This window comes from Castor canadensis, chromosome 16, assembly GCF_047511655.1.
Source record: "Castor canadensis chromosome 16, mCasCan1.hap1v2, whole genome shotgun sequence".
Lineage (NCBI taxonomy): Eukaryota > Metazoa > Chordata > Mammalia > Rodentia > Castoridae > Castor > Castor canadensis.
In genome coordinates, this window is record NC_133401.1 from 39,119,089 (window position 1) to 39,133,727 (window position 14,639).

Sequence of the window (14,639 nt, forward strand, 5' to 3'; positions counted from 1 at the left end):
TGCTTCTAGGCAAAAGACGCTTATGAAGTAATTCTCTGTGCTTAATATGTTAATTAGGACCTGACATTTTTGAACACCTCCTGTGAACCCCGCACTTATATGTATCTCATGTAATTTACAAACCTAGTGAGGGAACAAAATAGCTTTCATATTTTATCTGTGAGGAAGGAGGGCTTGTAAAGTTGATGCCTAGGGTCTGCACAATGATGAAATAGCACAGCTGGGATTCAAATTCATGGCTGTTTGGTTCCAAAGAGAATCTTTTTCCCTCCAAGCTATGGCTGCCATTTTAGCTGCTGACAGTATTGGTAGCTCCAAGAGACCCTTAACCATCTACAGGCTCGGGAACATCCATCCATTCATTCAGTAAACAAGTCTGGGGCCTGCATGCCAGACCTTCCACTGGCCACTGGGGACATAAAGACAAGTCAGACACAGCCTCTGCCATCAAGACGCTAACCCACTGACAGCCAGCAATAATTTAAAAAGATGAATCTACCTGATGCTACAGAAAGGGAAGTCAGGGAAGTCATTCAGAAGGAAATGACATCTGGTTGAGCTAGCTAAGTGCCCAGGATGTGTCCAGTGGTAGGGAATAAACAATAGAGTAAGACCCAGCCCCTCTGCCCAAGGGACTTGTGGAACTGCACAGACAAGACTCATGCTTGTGATACAATGAAACAGAATAAAGTCTCTGGTTAAGGGCCCACAAAGGTGAGCTACACAGAAGTGTTGGAGAACTGAGAGACTGAGACCCAGAAGTTGGTTCCATTGAAGGGAGGCTATAGAATTGAAATGGAAACTACTATTGTTTTATAAGACTGTTTTTAAGTCTCACTGGCTCCCCTCCTCCCCACTGCATTTTGTCACAGTCACTCTGGTTCTACCCTGATTTCTTGTTTTTCATTTCCTGCTAAAAGAGAAGACTTAATCAATATCGTTAAGGCTTGTGCCAAGAGCAAGACATTACCCCAGACTTTGATGGGGGTCACAGTAGTGGGAGTGTTACAGAGATAAAAACAAGCCTCAGGACCCTTGAACAGCAAACAAATAGCTAATGTGATGAAAGTTTGAGATGTGAGCTCCAAAAACGCCATAAAGAAGGCAAGATTTGAAAACTGAAGCTATCACCTAGGAAAGACTTCGCTGTTGCTGGTTTGTCCATTCATGTCTTCAGGATTCATACACTGATGCCATTGATCTACAGCGCCCACTCCTCAAAGAGCCCATAGTCAAGCACGGGTCTGGAAGACGTAGGTCACTGTAACAATTCATTGTGATAATCAAGGGCCGGGGCACTTATAAGAGAGAATTCACGATTGGTAGCGTTTGAACTGACTCCTAAAATTAAAGTTTACCACGTGGTGATGAGAGAAAAAGGCCATGCAAAAACTCAGTGAGTATTTTGGGGGGAGATGAATTGTTAAGACTGTTTACAAGCTGAAAACACTTGGATGTGAAACTAGGGAGTTTGACCTTTATTCTCAAGGTAAGGGCAGCCATAGAAGAGACAGGAGCAGGGGAGGTCCATGATTAGATTTTCTTTTTGGAAAATGTCCCTATGTATTGTGTGTAAGGTAGCCAGAACCAGGCGAGATGGGAAGTTCAGCCATGCATGCCTACAGCAGTTGCACCTCTGAGAAAGGATGGGAGAGTGCGCGGTGCGGGTAGGGGAAAGGAGGACTAAGGGACAGTCCCTCTTAAGGTCTGCATTCTGGGCAAGGACATACGTAGTTATAGGCACCTCACAGCTGCTGGGAAAACCCGCCTCCCTTTCCAGATCCCTCTGGGGCGGAGTTCGGGCCAGAACACGTGACGCCTGGGGCACCACCTTTGCTGAGGGCAGTCCTCTCGTTTACCAGCTGTTTCACGCGTTGCCATTTCCATGCCCAACACCTTGACTCAGTGCCACAACGTTCAAGGAGCCTATGTGCTTCCGCGCGTCCGTATAAGGGCTTCCCGTGAAGCCCAGTTAGAGGAGATAAACATCGAAGGACTCCTTTGCCCACACAAAAGATGGCGACGCGCTGCGCTCACTCTGCGCAGGGGCGGGGGAGGGGTTCCTAGCTCCCGGCCTCACTGGGAGAGGCGAGGACGGAAGGGGAGTCTCTTGAGGTAACTTGTCGACCTTCCTGGGAGGAGCTCTGAGTTTGGGGGGCGTGACCTCGTCTGAATTTTACAAGCTGATTGGTCTTCCGGAAGGTGGGTGGGTCCTCTGCGACACCCACCCCCTCCCTCTTCGAACCGGAAGTGTCTCTAGGTCTTTCCAGCTGGTTGTCATTTCACTCGGATCGGTCCTGAGGAGAAGGACTCAGCCGCAGCTGCGGGACCCCGGGCACCGGGAGGCAGTGGTGGCGGCGGCGGCGGCAGCAGCAGCGGCGACAGCACAGGAGGAAGAGGAGGAAGAAGGAAAGAAAAAGAAGAGCCTCAACGACGACAGCTGGGACTGCGGGGCACCGGGGTAAAGCAGCGGCGGCGGCGGCGGTGGCGGTGGCGGCGGCGACGGCCCAGCAACCGTGAGGATAAACAAAAGCCTTGTAAATTATAGTTTTACAGAAAATCCAGGTTGGAGAGGGGAAGGAGAGAGCGAGCCGAGGGGGGAGGCCTTTCTCCTTGCGAGTAACTGCGGCCGTGGGTTTTTCCTTTTTCCTTCCTCCCCCTCCCCCCCGCGGAGAATCGAACTGAGAGAACTGAACAAACCGCCCCTGGGTCCCATGAGGGGAAAAAACCCCGGAGCCACCGAGAGGGGAAGCGGCAGAAACCGCAGGACCTTCCAGGTCGCCGCCTCGGTCCCCGCGCCCCCGGGCCACCAGCTCGCCCGCGTCCAGTGTCGCTAAGCAAACCCTTCCCAGGTCGCGACACCCCCAAGAGGGAGAAAAAAAACAAAACAAAACAACAAAAAACGGGTGTTTTTCATCAACCCCTTTGATGGGGGAGAGGAGGCCGGGGGGAGCCCAGGAACAGCGACCGCAGCGAGATCCGCACCCGGAACCCCAGGAGTCAAACCTGCACCCCGCGAGAGAGCAGAGACAGGACCAGGAACGGCCAGAAAACGCCCTGCAATCATCCCCCCATTAGTCAATGCTGATTTCCTCTCCCGCAACCAGGAATTCACCTCCCACCCCCAGATAATCTAATATAATCTATATATATAAATATATAATATATAATGTTCTTAAATTATTCCTGATTTTTTTAAACCAAGCTGCCAAGAAAAGAAGAACGTATTCTCTCCCCTTAGCCCTATTCTAATTTTTATGTGAATCTAAACTGCTGAGGAAGACCCTATGTGATTGTTAAATTATATATATATTATATATTTTTTACTCCGCACAATGCTTATTCTTCTACATCCATAGATGCTTGAGAAGGTGTGTTTTTGTCATTCATGTACGTTTTCCTTTGGAAAAAGAAAGCGCCTATTTTACTAACCAAAGACTTGATTTTTACCTTCTTCATTTTTATTCCCTCCTAGAAATAAACCCAGTTGGATTCATGTCAGTGTTTTAAGAGATTTTTAAATTTTTTTTTCTTTCGGAGAGACCATTATTCCAAATCAGAGCTACTTAGAGTGATAAGCTGTGATCTTTGAGTTAGCTATAAATAAGACATTTCAAGCAAACAACTTAAATTTGGGATAGAGTGCGGGGAAGGCGTGAGACATCAGGTTGTCATTTTTTTTTTTTATCGTGAGATTCTGATCCTAAAAATAATAAATGGGGGATTACGGGTTTGGAGTGCTAGTGCAAAGCAATACTGGGAATAAGTCTGCTTTTCCAGTCCGGTTCCATCCACATCTACAGCCTCCACACCATCACCAAAATGCCACCCCCAGCCCTGCTGCTTTTATAAATAATAACACAGCTGCCAATGGCAGCAGTGCTGGGTCAGCTTGGCTCTTTCCTGCTCCAGCTACCCATAATATTCAGGATGAGATCTTGGGGTCAGAAAAAGCAAAAAGTCAGCAACAGGAACAGCAAGACCCTTTAGAAAAGCAGCAGCTTTCTCCAAGTCCAGGTCAGGAAGCTGGAATACTGCCTGAAACGGAGAAAGCAAAATCGGAAGAAAATCAAGGGGACAATTCTTCCGAAAATGGCAACGGGAAGGAGAAAATACGAATCGAGTCACCAGTGTTGACAGGGTTTGATTACCAAGAAGCCACAGGGCTAGGCAATTCCACCCAGCCCTTGACATCCAGTGCATCGTCTCTCACTGGCTTCAGTAACTGGTCAGCAGCGCTTGCGCCTTCTTCCTCTACAATAATCAATGAAGATGCAAGTTTCTTTCACCAGGGAGGGGTCCCTGCTGCTTCGGCTAATAACGGTGCTCTGTTGTTTCAAAATTTCCCCCATCACGTCAGCCCCGGCTTTGGAGGCAGCTTCTCTCCACAGATCGGGCCTCTCTCACAGCACCATCCGCATCACCCTCATTTCCAGCATCATCACAGCCAGCATCAGCAGCAAAGGAGGTCTCCTGCCAGTCCCCATCCCCCGCCCTTCCCACACAGAAATGCTGCTTTTAACCAGCTGCCTCACTTGGCGAATAATCTTAACAAACCCCCCTCTCCTTGGAGCAGCTACCAGAGTCCCTCTCCAACCCCGTCTTCCTCCTGGAGCCCAGGAGGTGGCGGTTATGGTGGCTGGGGAGGTTCCCAAGGCCGAGATCACCGCAGAGGGCTGAATGGTGGAATAACACCCCTGAACTCCATCTCACCTTTGAAGAAAAATTTTGCAAGCAATCATATTCAGCTCCAGAAGTATGCCCGCCCCAGCTCTGCCTTTGCTCCTAAATCCTGGATGGAAGATAGCTTGAACAGAGCTGACAACATTTTTCCTTTTCCGGTAAGATAATGTTCCATTAATAGATTAAGATGAATGAGAAAATAGCATGGTGTAATATCTGTGGGATGAAAGAGTTTGGATTGTCCATATTCCCATCAGAGCTCTTCTTAGACAAATTGAATCACTTGCCAGATTTTTTTTTAACAAAAGAGAAGTATAATTTGGAATAAAATGTTCATCTGTTTCTTTGGCAATTTTCTAATTGCAGACTTGATCTTTTCATGGATAATTATGAATACCAGGCAGCTAGCGAGGTCATAATTATTTAGTATAGTACCTTTCTTGCCTGACAAGAGAAGCAGGGTCAGTTTTCTCTGCTTAGGTGAGAACAAATAATATGTAGATATATTTTGCTGTGGAAACTAATGAATGTTTTCTGCTCATATGAAGTAACTATCTAAACAAAACAAAACAAAACAAAAAACCCAGTCACTTCTTTTGGCACTGTTTGTGATTCAGTAAAAATCAACTTCAGTATTACAGTTTTCTCACTGGTTATATTTTAAACCTGGAACCTTGCAGTCTAGACAGTTTGAATTGATCAATTCAACAATTCTTCTCAAAGCTCTTTGCAAATTCTGGCCTGCCTTGTGTGAGTAAGGACTACTAGTGAGACAGAAATGATCTAAATGTTTTCTTCATCACCCTTTTTAAAAAACTTAATTTTTTTGCAGTGCTGGGATGGAACCTAGGCCCTCCAGCATGCTAACCATTTCTTTTTGAATGCTATGAAGCCCTTGATCTCGAGTGACTCTGTTTTGTGATGCCTTTCACCCATTTGTTTATTTTCCAGTGTTAACACTAGGGGTGTAGGTAATTAAACCATTCCTAAAAATAGATCCAGGCAAAGATCACTGTCTTGTTACCAGTATATCCTTTTCTGGCAGGAGTCACATTGTTTGATATTTTGGAACTAATGAGCAGCCAGTTTAGTTGGTAGGAAGAAGATAAAGGGAATTTCATCAGTAGTTGAACATTACTTTCCCCACGAAATTCGCATTCTTTGGGAGTATGATCATTTATGTACCTTAAGAAAATTTATAGAGGTAATAACATTAATCAGTCCTCACAACTAACCCCTCAAGTTAAGTTCTGTTATTATCTCCATTTTATAGGTGAGGATATTGCACACAACTGGTAAAAGTATGATTTCTAGGTTAAAAAACCAGGATTAGAAATATGTAGGGGGCTGTGCTTGCCTAGCATGCACAAGGCTCTGGATTCCTGCTCCAGCACCACAAAAACCCTAAAATCAAAAAAACAAAACCCAAACAGCAACAACAAAAAACACCTTAAAATATATGTAGATGCATGTGTACATATATATACACATGTGCTACAGCTCAAGGGTCATTTTAGATATCTTTCTGCAAGGGCTGACAAAGATTATAAAATAGTTGCAGTGTTTCTAAGTATGATATTAGCACAAATGAAATTACCTGTTTAATTAGTGATTTGTTTAGGGGAAGGAAAATTTATTAAGAGAATCCTATGTCCAAAGAATGAAATAATCTGTTCCTTTCCTAAGGCTTCACGTACAATGTATCTTAAAATATTTGCTTTAATTTTTTTAAAAAATGTTTTTTGCCTATCAAAAAGCTGTTTCATTTTCTTTTCATAAGCATTTTTACTCAAACAGAAAAGTAATCATGTTTTAGTGCAGAGAAATGGCTATTCAAGACACTGATACAGTGCTATGAAGTCTATTTTTTAAGAGTTGCTTTTGATATTGCTTTGAACATAAATTTAATACAAAGGTGACTTATAAATTATTTATGTATTGGTAATTTAAAAAAATCTAAGATGGCATTATTTTAACTGGATCAAATTTGGCTCATACTACTATACATTGACAGACTGAATTTATGTGACCTTATGATCTATTTCCCGTTCTCAGCTTACTGACTTATGATGAAAGTTTGTTTTGGAAAAAATGAAAAGTTCAGAAGACAAAATATACATAAATGCACATTAGCTTTTTTCCCCTCTGGGACTAATGGAATGTGTTTAACATGTGAAATATTTTTGATCAGATGATATCTTTGGAAATTAAGCTGATATATAAAATAATAGATTAAAATTGATACTAAAAGATGTTGTTACAAACTAACTCTTCCCTATTCTGTTGAGGTTGGTAAAAGGGTGATCAGTGTACCTGACTCAAATATAGTAGGATTAGAAAGTAAATCGTTAATTTTTGCAATCCATTTCCACCATTTTTAGAACTGTTGCAGAGAAGGAGTAGACAGGAGAGAAAGCAAGCCACAGGGTGATTTGAAAGTCACAAGATAAATAAGTGATTTGAAAAAAATCTCTATGACAAGCAACTCCTAGTTGGGAATTTGAAGAAAATCCTAAGTACATAAATTGACTAGTGTGGTGCTTACTTAAATGAATGCAATTCTTTTTTTTAAACAATAATTCTTTTGAATTAGTTTTTGGCAGAAAGTACCCTTTTGAGTTTGATTTGGATTACTTGGTTAAATTTGACATGAAGAAATTGTAAGGAATATTTGTTTGATGGGGATCCAGGAGGCTTAGGTTATGGTCTTGGCTTTATCAGTGTCAGCATTTGGGGACCTCATTTTCATGAAGTGTGGGGTATGACCTATGTGATCCCACAAGTCTCTTATTCTAAAACAAACCACTGTGAAATTTAGTTAAATTGCTTCAACTATAATTCACACTCTTTCTAAAAGCTCCTGTTTTATTTAAATATATAATTTAAGCACTATTAATTTTAGGAAAGAAAATTTATAGATATTAGCAATTCAACTTCAATTTCTATTTTTACTTTCCTAGTGTGTCATGGCGACATCTTGAAATATAGAAATTACAAGATAGAATTTACATGGTCATATTATTATGTTGGTATTCAATCAAAGCATGATTTGTTATATTAAAAGGAAATAATTTACCTGAATTGTAACTGATATTGGCAAATATTTATTTTTATTTGAGATGAACCAGAATGATTTTTTTATTTGGTTACTTCAGGTTTGGGTACAAGCTCATGATAAACTTTTAAATTCCTTTTTTGTCCAATTTCAGTATTCCTTTTTATCCATGTTTATGACTCATAAGCAGAGATTCTAAATATATGAATGCCCCCCCACAAGATAACTGATAGGGGAAGGAACTGTGTTTTGGAAATATTTTGAAGTAAAATCTGTATCTAAATTATTTTTGTTTACCATAAAGCTACTTTATCTAAATTCATATGGCATGCCTCAAATCCTATTTTCAGACACATTGAACTAATTAATATGCATTTAATAATAGCTAACATGCCTACTGCGTTTTACATGTATTATCTCATTTAACTCATTCAGCAATCCTGTGAGGTAGAAATTCTATTATAATTCACACACAAGATTTGGCTTTTAACCATTATACTGCGGTACCTCTTCAACCAAAGGCTAGCATGGTGCTGTATACTCATAGTCATGAATAGGAACAGGGAGTTAGGGGAGTACCTCCCAGAAGCACTAAGAAGTTTTAGTGGTTCATAATGATCAAAAGCTGATTATAAGCTATAAAGGCTGAGGCAGAAAAATTTCTTGACTCCAGGAGTCAAGGCCAGCCTGGGCAACACAATGAGGGTTCTTCTCTTAAAAAAAAAAAAAAAAGCTAATTATAAAGTTTTGAGAGTGGAAAATAATATATTTGTTTATCAGCTTTAAATGTTAATGTTCAAGTCAATGCATTTGTTTTTAATTTTAAGTAGTTACTGTATACCACATACTGGGCTAGAAGCCTAGTTTTTGCATTTCCTATATAGGATTGTTTGTTTTCTTATTAGCATATATAAATTATACAAAGGGGTGTCATTGTTATATTTCCATATGTGTGAATAGTGTACTTTGATCAAATTCAGCCTATTATTCTTTCTTAGCCTTCCTCCCCCCTGTTTAAAACAATTTTAACAGGTTTCATTATTCTATTTTGATAATCTGTATAAGGAATTTTGATATAGAATTTCTTAACCCTGTGACTTTTGATTTTATTTTCTTGATTTCAAAATGAAGAAACAAGGGCCCATTTTCATGTGACTACAGGCATGATTTGACCTTTACATTAAAGAGAAAAAAAATCCTACCTGTCCTGCCAAACACATCCTGGAACTCTAATGTCCAAACCAAATAATATATTGGGACACCTGCCAATAATTATATTTGAATATAGCACTTCTTTGGAGGGCTGCCTAGATCTTCTGCCCTTACAGGAAAGTAAAGGAGAATTGTCTAGTATGTATGCTGACATTCTGTTATCTACAGCTCAATTGTGTTCACACCTCCATTAGCCATGAACCAGAAAATGGGGAAAATCTGTATGTCACAAAGATTATCCTAAAACTTGATTGATAGCAAAATAGTTTAGGACTTAGAGTCCCATTTGTTCATACTTTAGGTACAGCTCACAGATTTGTTAAGTTGACTTACCAGGCAAATAATTCATGTCACTTAGATAACTCACCTACGGTTGTCAATTTATGGATCTTTAAAATTCTATACTGCATTTTATATTTGTAGACAAAGTTGATGCAGTGTTTCAGGCCTAAGTGTTGTGGTGAGTTTCTGAAATTGTTTTGACGTGCAACCGCACTCCATTTTCTTTTTTCTTGGTATGGTCCTAAGAAAGATTTCTGCATAGGAAACATTTTGTTTGACTTAGAAAGAGAGAAACGATTTTTAAACTGTAAAATATGGGTTGGATCTTTTTAGTTCTAACAGAATTAAGATACTAAAAAAACCCTGGGGAAAGTCTACCAGATAAAATTTCTGTTTTTGAAAAAGGGCTTCTAACTAGCTTTTATTTCTTTCCTGAGAGTGCTGAAACTAACTTTAGGATACTTTTTTTTTGGATTTTTACTTTTTGTCTCCAGAGAAGTCTTGGAGTATGAGCAACACATTACTCCAACATCTTTCAGGAGAAGCCTAGTGAATATCAGGTTGTTGCTAGTTGCAACTAGAAAGATACTACTTAGTTCATAAGGTTAAAAAAATGATCCTTGGTGTTCATGAGAAAGAAATGGGACAAATAGTCTTAATATTAACATCTGCCTACATTTGAATTTTACAGTCTAAATTCATTTTCTTTGTGACTTTTCTCTGTCTTTCTAGAAGGAAAATAATCTTGACAATCCCCACTATCACATTCCTTTTCTGCAATATATTGTGCCTGAGTTTTTGGTCTCTTCATAGATAAGAGAATGAGAATAAATTGTGTGTGTGTGTGTGAACTTAGGGCTTTACTCTTGAAAACCAGGTGTTCTACCCCTTGAGCCACACCTCTAGTCCATTTTGGTCTGGTTATTTTGGAGATGTGGTCTTGTAAGCTGTTTGCCTAGGCTGACCTCCAACTGCAATCCTCCTAATTTCAGCCTCCCAAGTGGCTAGAATTTCAGGCATGAGCCACCAGTGCCCAGAAATCATGTTTACTATTATTAAAGGCATGGAGCCTACAATGTGAACTTTAATTTTTTGTGGCAAATATTAATTTTATTTCTTGTTTAATTGTTCAAAGATGCCTTTCACAAATTAAAAGCATGCTTTTGGCATGATAAATTTATTTATATATACGTATATTCAAATTTAATTTAGACACATCACATTTTTCATCACATTTTATATTATTGAAACTGGATGAGTTACATTTTCAAGTTTTCAGAAAATATTTATTGGCTAGAAAGATACAGGTATAGATTATTTCTTTAAATCAGTTTCTGAATGAGAAATATTAATAGTTACTGAGAAAGGCTGTTCCCTGAGGCCAGTGATATAGAGGGAAGCAGGCACTGCGAATCCAGAGTGACTTAAGTTTGACTTTGAACTCTAATTATCAGTGTGGCTGGAGTGAATCCTTTAATTTGGGGAGACAATATCTCATCAAGATAATATCTAATGATGAAGGGTTTTTGTGAGGTACCTTGATAATGTGACCATACTATGTAGCTTATTTTTTTAAATTTAGACTGTGGCTCGCAAATATTGAGTAAAATTATGAGACTTAAGTAATTACAAAATAGGTAGGGTTCCTATGAAAAAAATTTGAACAGTTTTTAGTATTGTTTATCTTTTGTCTCTGCTTTATTTCTCAGAGTGCTCCTTTTGAATCAGCTACAGATGCAACCCATGACAGATAAATCATTTAGTTGAACTATCAATTTTCTTGAAGGGAAGTTTTATAAATGTAAAGATACTTAAACTTTCACTATCATTGGCAGTGTGTATCTCTCAGTATTTTGAAAGATTTTGCCTGTAGTTGCGTCATGAGGAAATACGGAACATGTTTTGCTTTTATATACATTAAAGGAGACAGTATTTTAATGGAAATTTGTAACCTTTTGGGACGGGGTTGGAAATGGTACCATAGATTTGAAGTGGGAATAGTTTGACTTTTATCCTTGGAATTGTTTTTATATCTTAATTCATTTTTAAGCACACATTAATGGAATCCCTACTGTTACAAAACAGGCCTGGGATGCTCACAAAGATGATTTGGTAATCTGTTCTGTAATGTGTTTCTGACCTGTGCAAATCATTGAGTGATACTGAACATGGATTTTTTTCCGCTTAAACATTGTAAACAAATTATCAGCTACCTTAAAGTTGTATTTCATTTTAATACATGAGCTGGGTAAGCATTAAGGCAAAGTAACAGAGTCAACAGTAGGTATATAATAAAAGCTATATATATATGTGATCATTAATAAAATACTTGGAAACTTCCAAAACTATTTAGAAATTTGTAAATATACACTTGTATAAGCTATGTTGTATACAACATGTGCTTATTTACATGATGTGACAAAATGGTATCACAAAGATAAACTTTAACCCATGGAGAACAGGATTCAGGTCCTATTACATGTCAAAGAAAAACGCCATCAGCTATGTATAGGTCCTGTCTCATGTTTACAGACTGAATTATTAAAGTTTAAAGCCTGAAACTGTACAAGCACTTTTCATAATGTAGGTTGGAAAATTTGTATTTGCTGAATAGTTACCAGATACATTCCAATAATTTTTTTATGGACCTAAAGTAAGTTATTGTTAATCCCTCCATATTATATAATTTAAATCCATATTTATATTAAAATATTGTGTGACATTTTAATAAGAGTTATTCCAGGTTTTTTTGCTCTTTTTTTTGAGAGAGGGTCTCAAACTCATGATTCCCTCTGCTTCTACCTCCTCGGTACTGTGATTCCAACTGTGTGCCACAACACCTGTCTCTTTCACATATTATTGAGAAGTGCAGCTAGTCAATAGGTTTATGGTGCTAGTCAATAAAAATAACTGCTGTCATTTACTGTGTGGGAGACCGTAAAGAAAAAAAAAAAACAACCACCTCCTCCTCAATACAAGAACTCAGAAAATTCTACTACTCAGAAAATTATATAACGGAAGTTAGATCCAGGTTTCAAGTATGACTCTGCCACTTACTATCTATGTGACCTAGGTCAAGCTACTCTACCTTCCTGATCCTTCATTTCTTACATTTATTTTCTTTGGTTGTTTTAAGGATAAAATGAGAGATGTCTGATATTTGACTTCCAGAACATTCTGTTGATTCAATAGAAATCTTAGTTCAAAGTCTTGTGAATAGCACACAGTTCCTTTAAATGTGAAACCAGTATATAACTGGTGAGTGATACTTTATGCTAATTTTAAAGAAGAATTTTATAAATGAGCTATAATGTACTTGAATAATAGTGGGACTCAGGCTAGATGGTACTTTTTTTTTTTAAATGCATTTGAAGATTACAGTGACCAACTGGTGATTTTTTTTCCTCCTCTTTTGATATAGTTTCCCTCACCATGTCTTTTCAGGTTTTTTTTTTTTTGGTTTTTTTGTGGAAAAACAAACATTTTTAGTAGTAGATAAAATAGTATCATGAGGTCCCAGGTGCATGTCAGCTCTTAGACAGTCTTCTTTCATCTGTACCCTAACACTGTCCACTTCCATATATCTTGAAGCAATTCCCAGATACGGCATTGTTCCATTTGTAAATGGTTCACTTTGTATCTCTAAAAGATAAGGAGTCTTTAAAAAAACAAAACATAAAAGATAGCTTTTAAGTTTTTTAAAGAACCATAGTGAGAAACTAAAGCAAGGCCCACATGTCTGCTGTACCTGCTTAGCCTGTTTGCCTGCTCATCTAGGTGATAATCTCTGTGGATACCAACTGGCCTCATCTCCATCGAGGCCATCAAAAAAAAAAAATCTAGCTAATGTGCCAAAGCATCAACTGTGATCAGAAATTTGGAAGGAGACTATACTGTTTTTCTCTTTTAATCTCAGTCTTCCTCTAGGTTCAGGCTGCTATGGGTTTGACCTCTGGAAAGAAGAATGAAAGACCAGGACAAATAAGAGTTTTGGGGTTGTATTTTTGTTTTTTAAAGAGGAATGTAAAGGCTTTTTTATTTTTGCACCAAACCTTTTCATTTCTTTCTTTTTCCATTCACAAATGGTTGATGCTTTCAATGAACTGTGGGCCAAGAATATATAACCCTGGCAAGTGTGGTCCTTCTCCTCTTGAAGGGTAAAGTCTGGTGGCCTCTGTTTTGTGCTTGAGAGTTGAGGAGTGCCTTCTGCCCAGGACAATGGAGAGCTAAAGATGTGATGGTGAGATTCATGAGGGCTAAAGATAATAGAAATGAGACTCATGAGGACAAAGGCTGTGCACAGGTTGCTTTTAGAGATGATTGTCAATGCTCACAAAGGGAAGAACTGTTCAGAGTTATAGGACACGAGGCTCAGTTTAGAAATAGACTGTGGAGCATCCCCAGCTGACTCCTCTGGACCCTCACCAGGCCTGGCAAACATGGAGAAGAGGAACCCTGTTGACTCTTTTTTTTTTTGGTGGGAGTTGGGTTTGAATAGGGCTTTGTGCTTGCAAAGCAGGCACCTTACCGATTGAGCCACACCTCCAGTCCATTTTGCTATGGTTATTTTTTGGAGATAGAGTCTTGAGTACTATTTGCCTGAGCTGGCCTCGAACTGTGATCCTCTGATCTCAACCTCCCAAGTAACTAGGATTACAGGTGTGAGCCATCAGTATCTGGATTCTTTATTGGTGTTTATGATTTCATTCTTCATGACTGAGTTTTAGTACTGTTTACCTTCCTTAAACCAATAACTTGTTGTCATGAATAGCTTGGTAGGTAGGAGAAATCTTTGATATTTTTAGACTTAGAGATTTGGGCTTATTATAATTATCTCTATGGTCTATGCTATAGGAAATAGCACAGAACAGCTGAATTATTCAGATACATCCAATACATAATTTAAAATACGAGTTTTAGGCTTTTTTCCATTGTGCCCCAGAGAGAAGAGGTAGAGGGGATGTTTACTGAATGTGTTCTGACTGCCAGGCATTGTGTATGTGCTGTCACATATTTTATCTCATTTATTCCTTACCAGTTTTGTAAGGGGTAAACTCAAGGTGTTACAGTGTTGAGATTACTTGCCCAGTAAGTGGTGATTTGAATGCAGGTCTTATAATAGATTTTCATTATTTCTTTCTGCCAAGCAAGGATAGAATGAGCAAATAGTCATGAAGAAGAAGAGGTCTTACAATCCAGAAACTGACTAATGGAGCCTATAATGCCAGTTTGATTTTTTAATACCAATAAAAGGTAACAAGAAGTGTTAAAAGTATCACTTTAAGGATTTCTAATGCTCAAAATGAATTGCTTTATTTAGTGAAGGTAAAGTACAAGATAATTTTCTCAAGGGCTTTCTGGAGAGATCTCCTGATTCATCAGGGAGAACCAAATAGTATTGATCCAT

The 14,639-nt window shown here is 38.9% G+C and overlaps 1 protein-coding gene across 4 annotated transcripts in view; it reads left to right on the forward strand.

The window, feature by feature from the left end:
- The first annotated feature begins 2,257 nt into the window (after nucleotides 1-2,257).
- Cpeb4 (cytoplasmic polyadenylation element binding protein 4) overlaps nucleotides 2,258-14,639 on the forward strand; it is a 64,921-nt gene continuing 52,539 nt past the window's right edge. For 2 of the 4 annotated variants that reach the window (XM_074058614.1, XM_074058615.1), the window contains exon 1: nucleotides 2,258-4,841. In XM_074058614.1, the coding sequence (XP_073914715.1) occupies nucleotides 3,717-4,841 (1,125 nt within the window). In that variant the 5' untranslated portion in view covers nucleotides 2,258-3,716. The remainder of the gene's footprint in view (nucleotides 4,842-14,639) is intronic. The other 2 variants (XM_020183742.2, XM_020183751.2) reach the window with 1 other exon arrangement.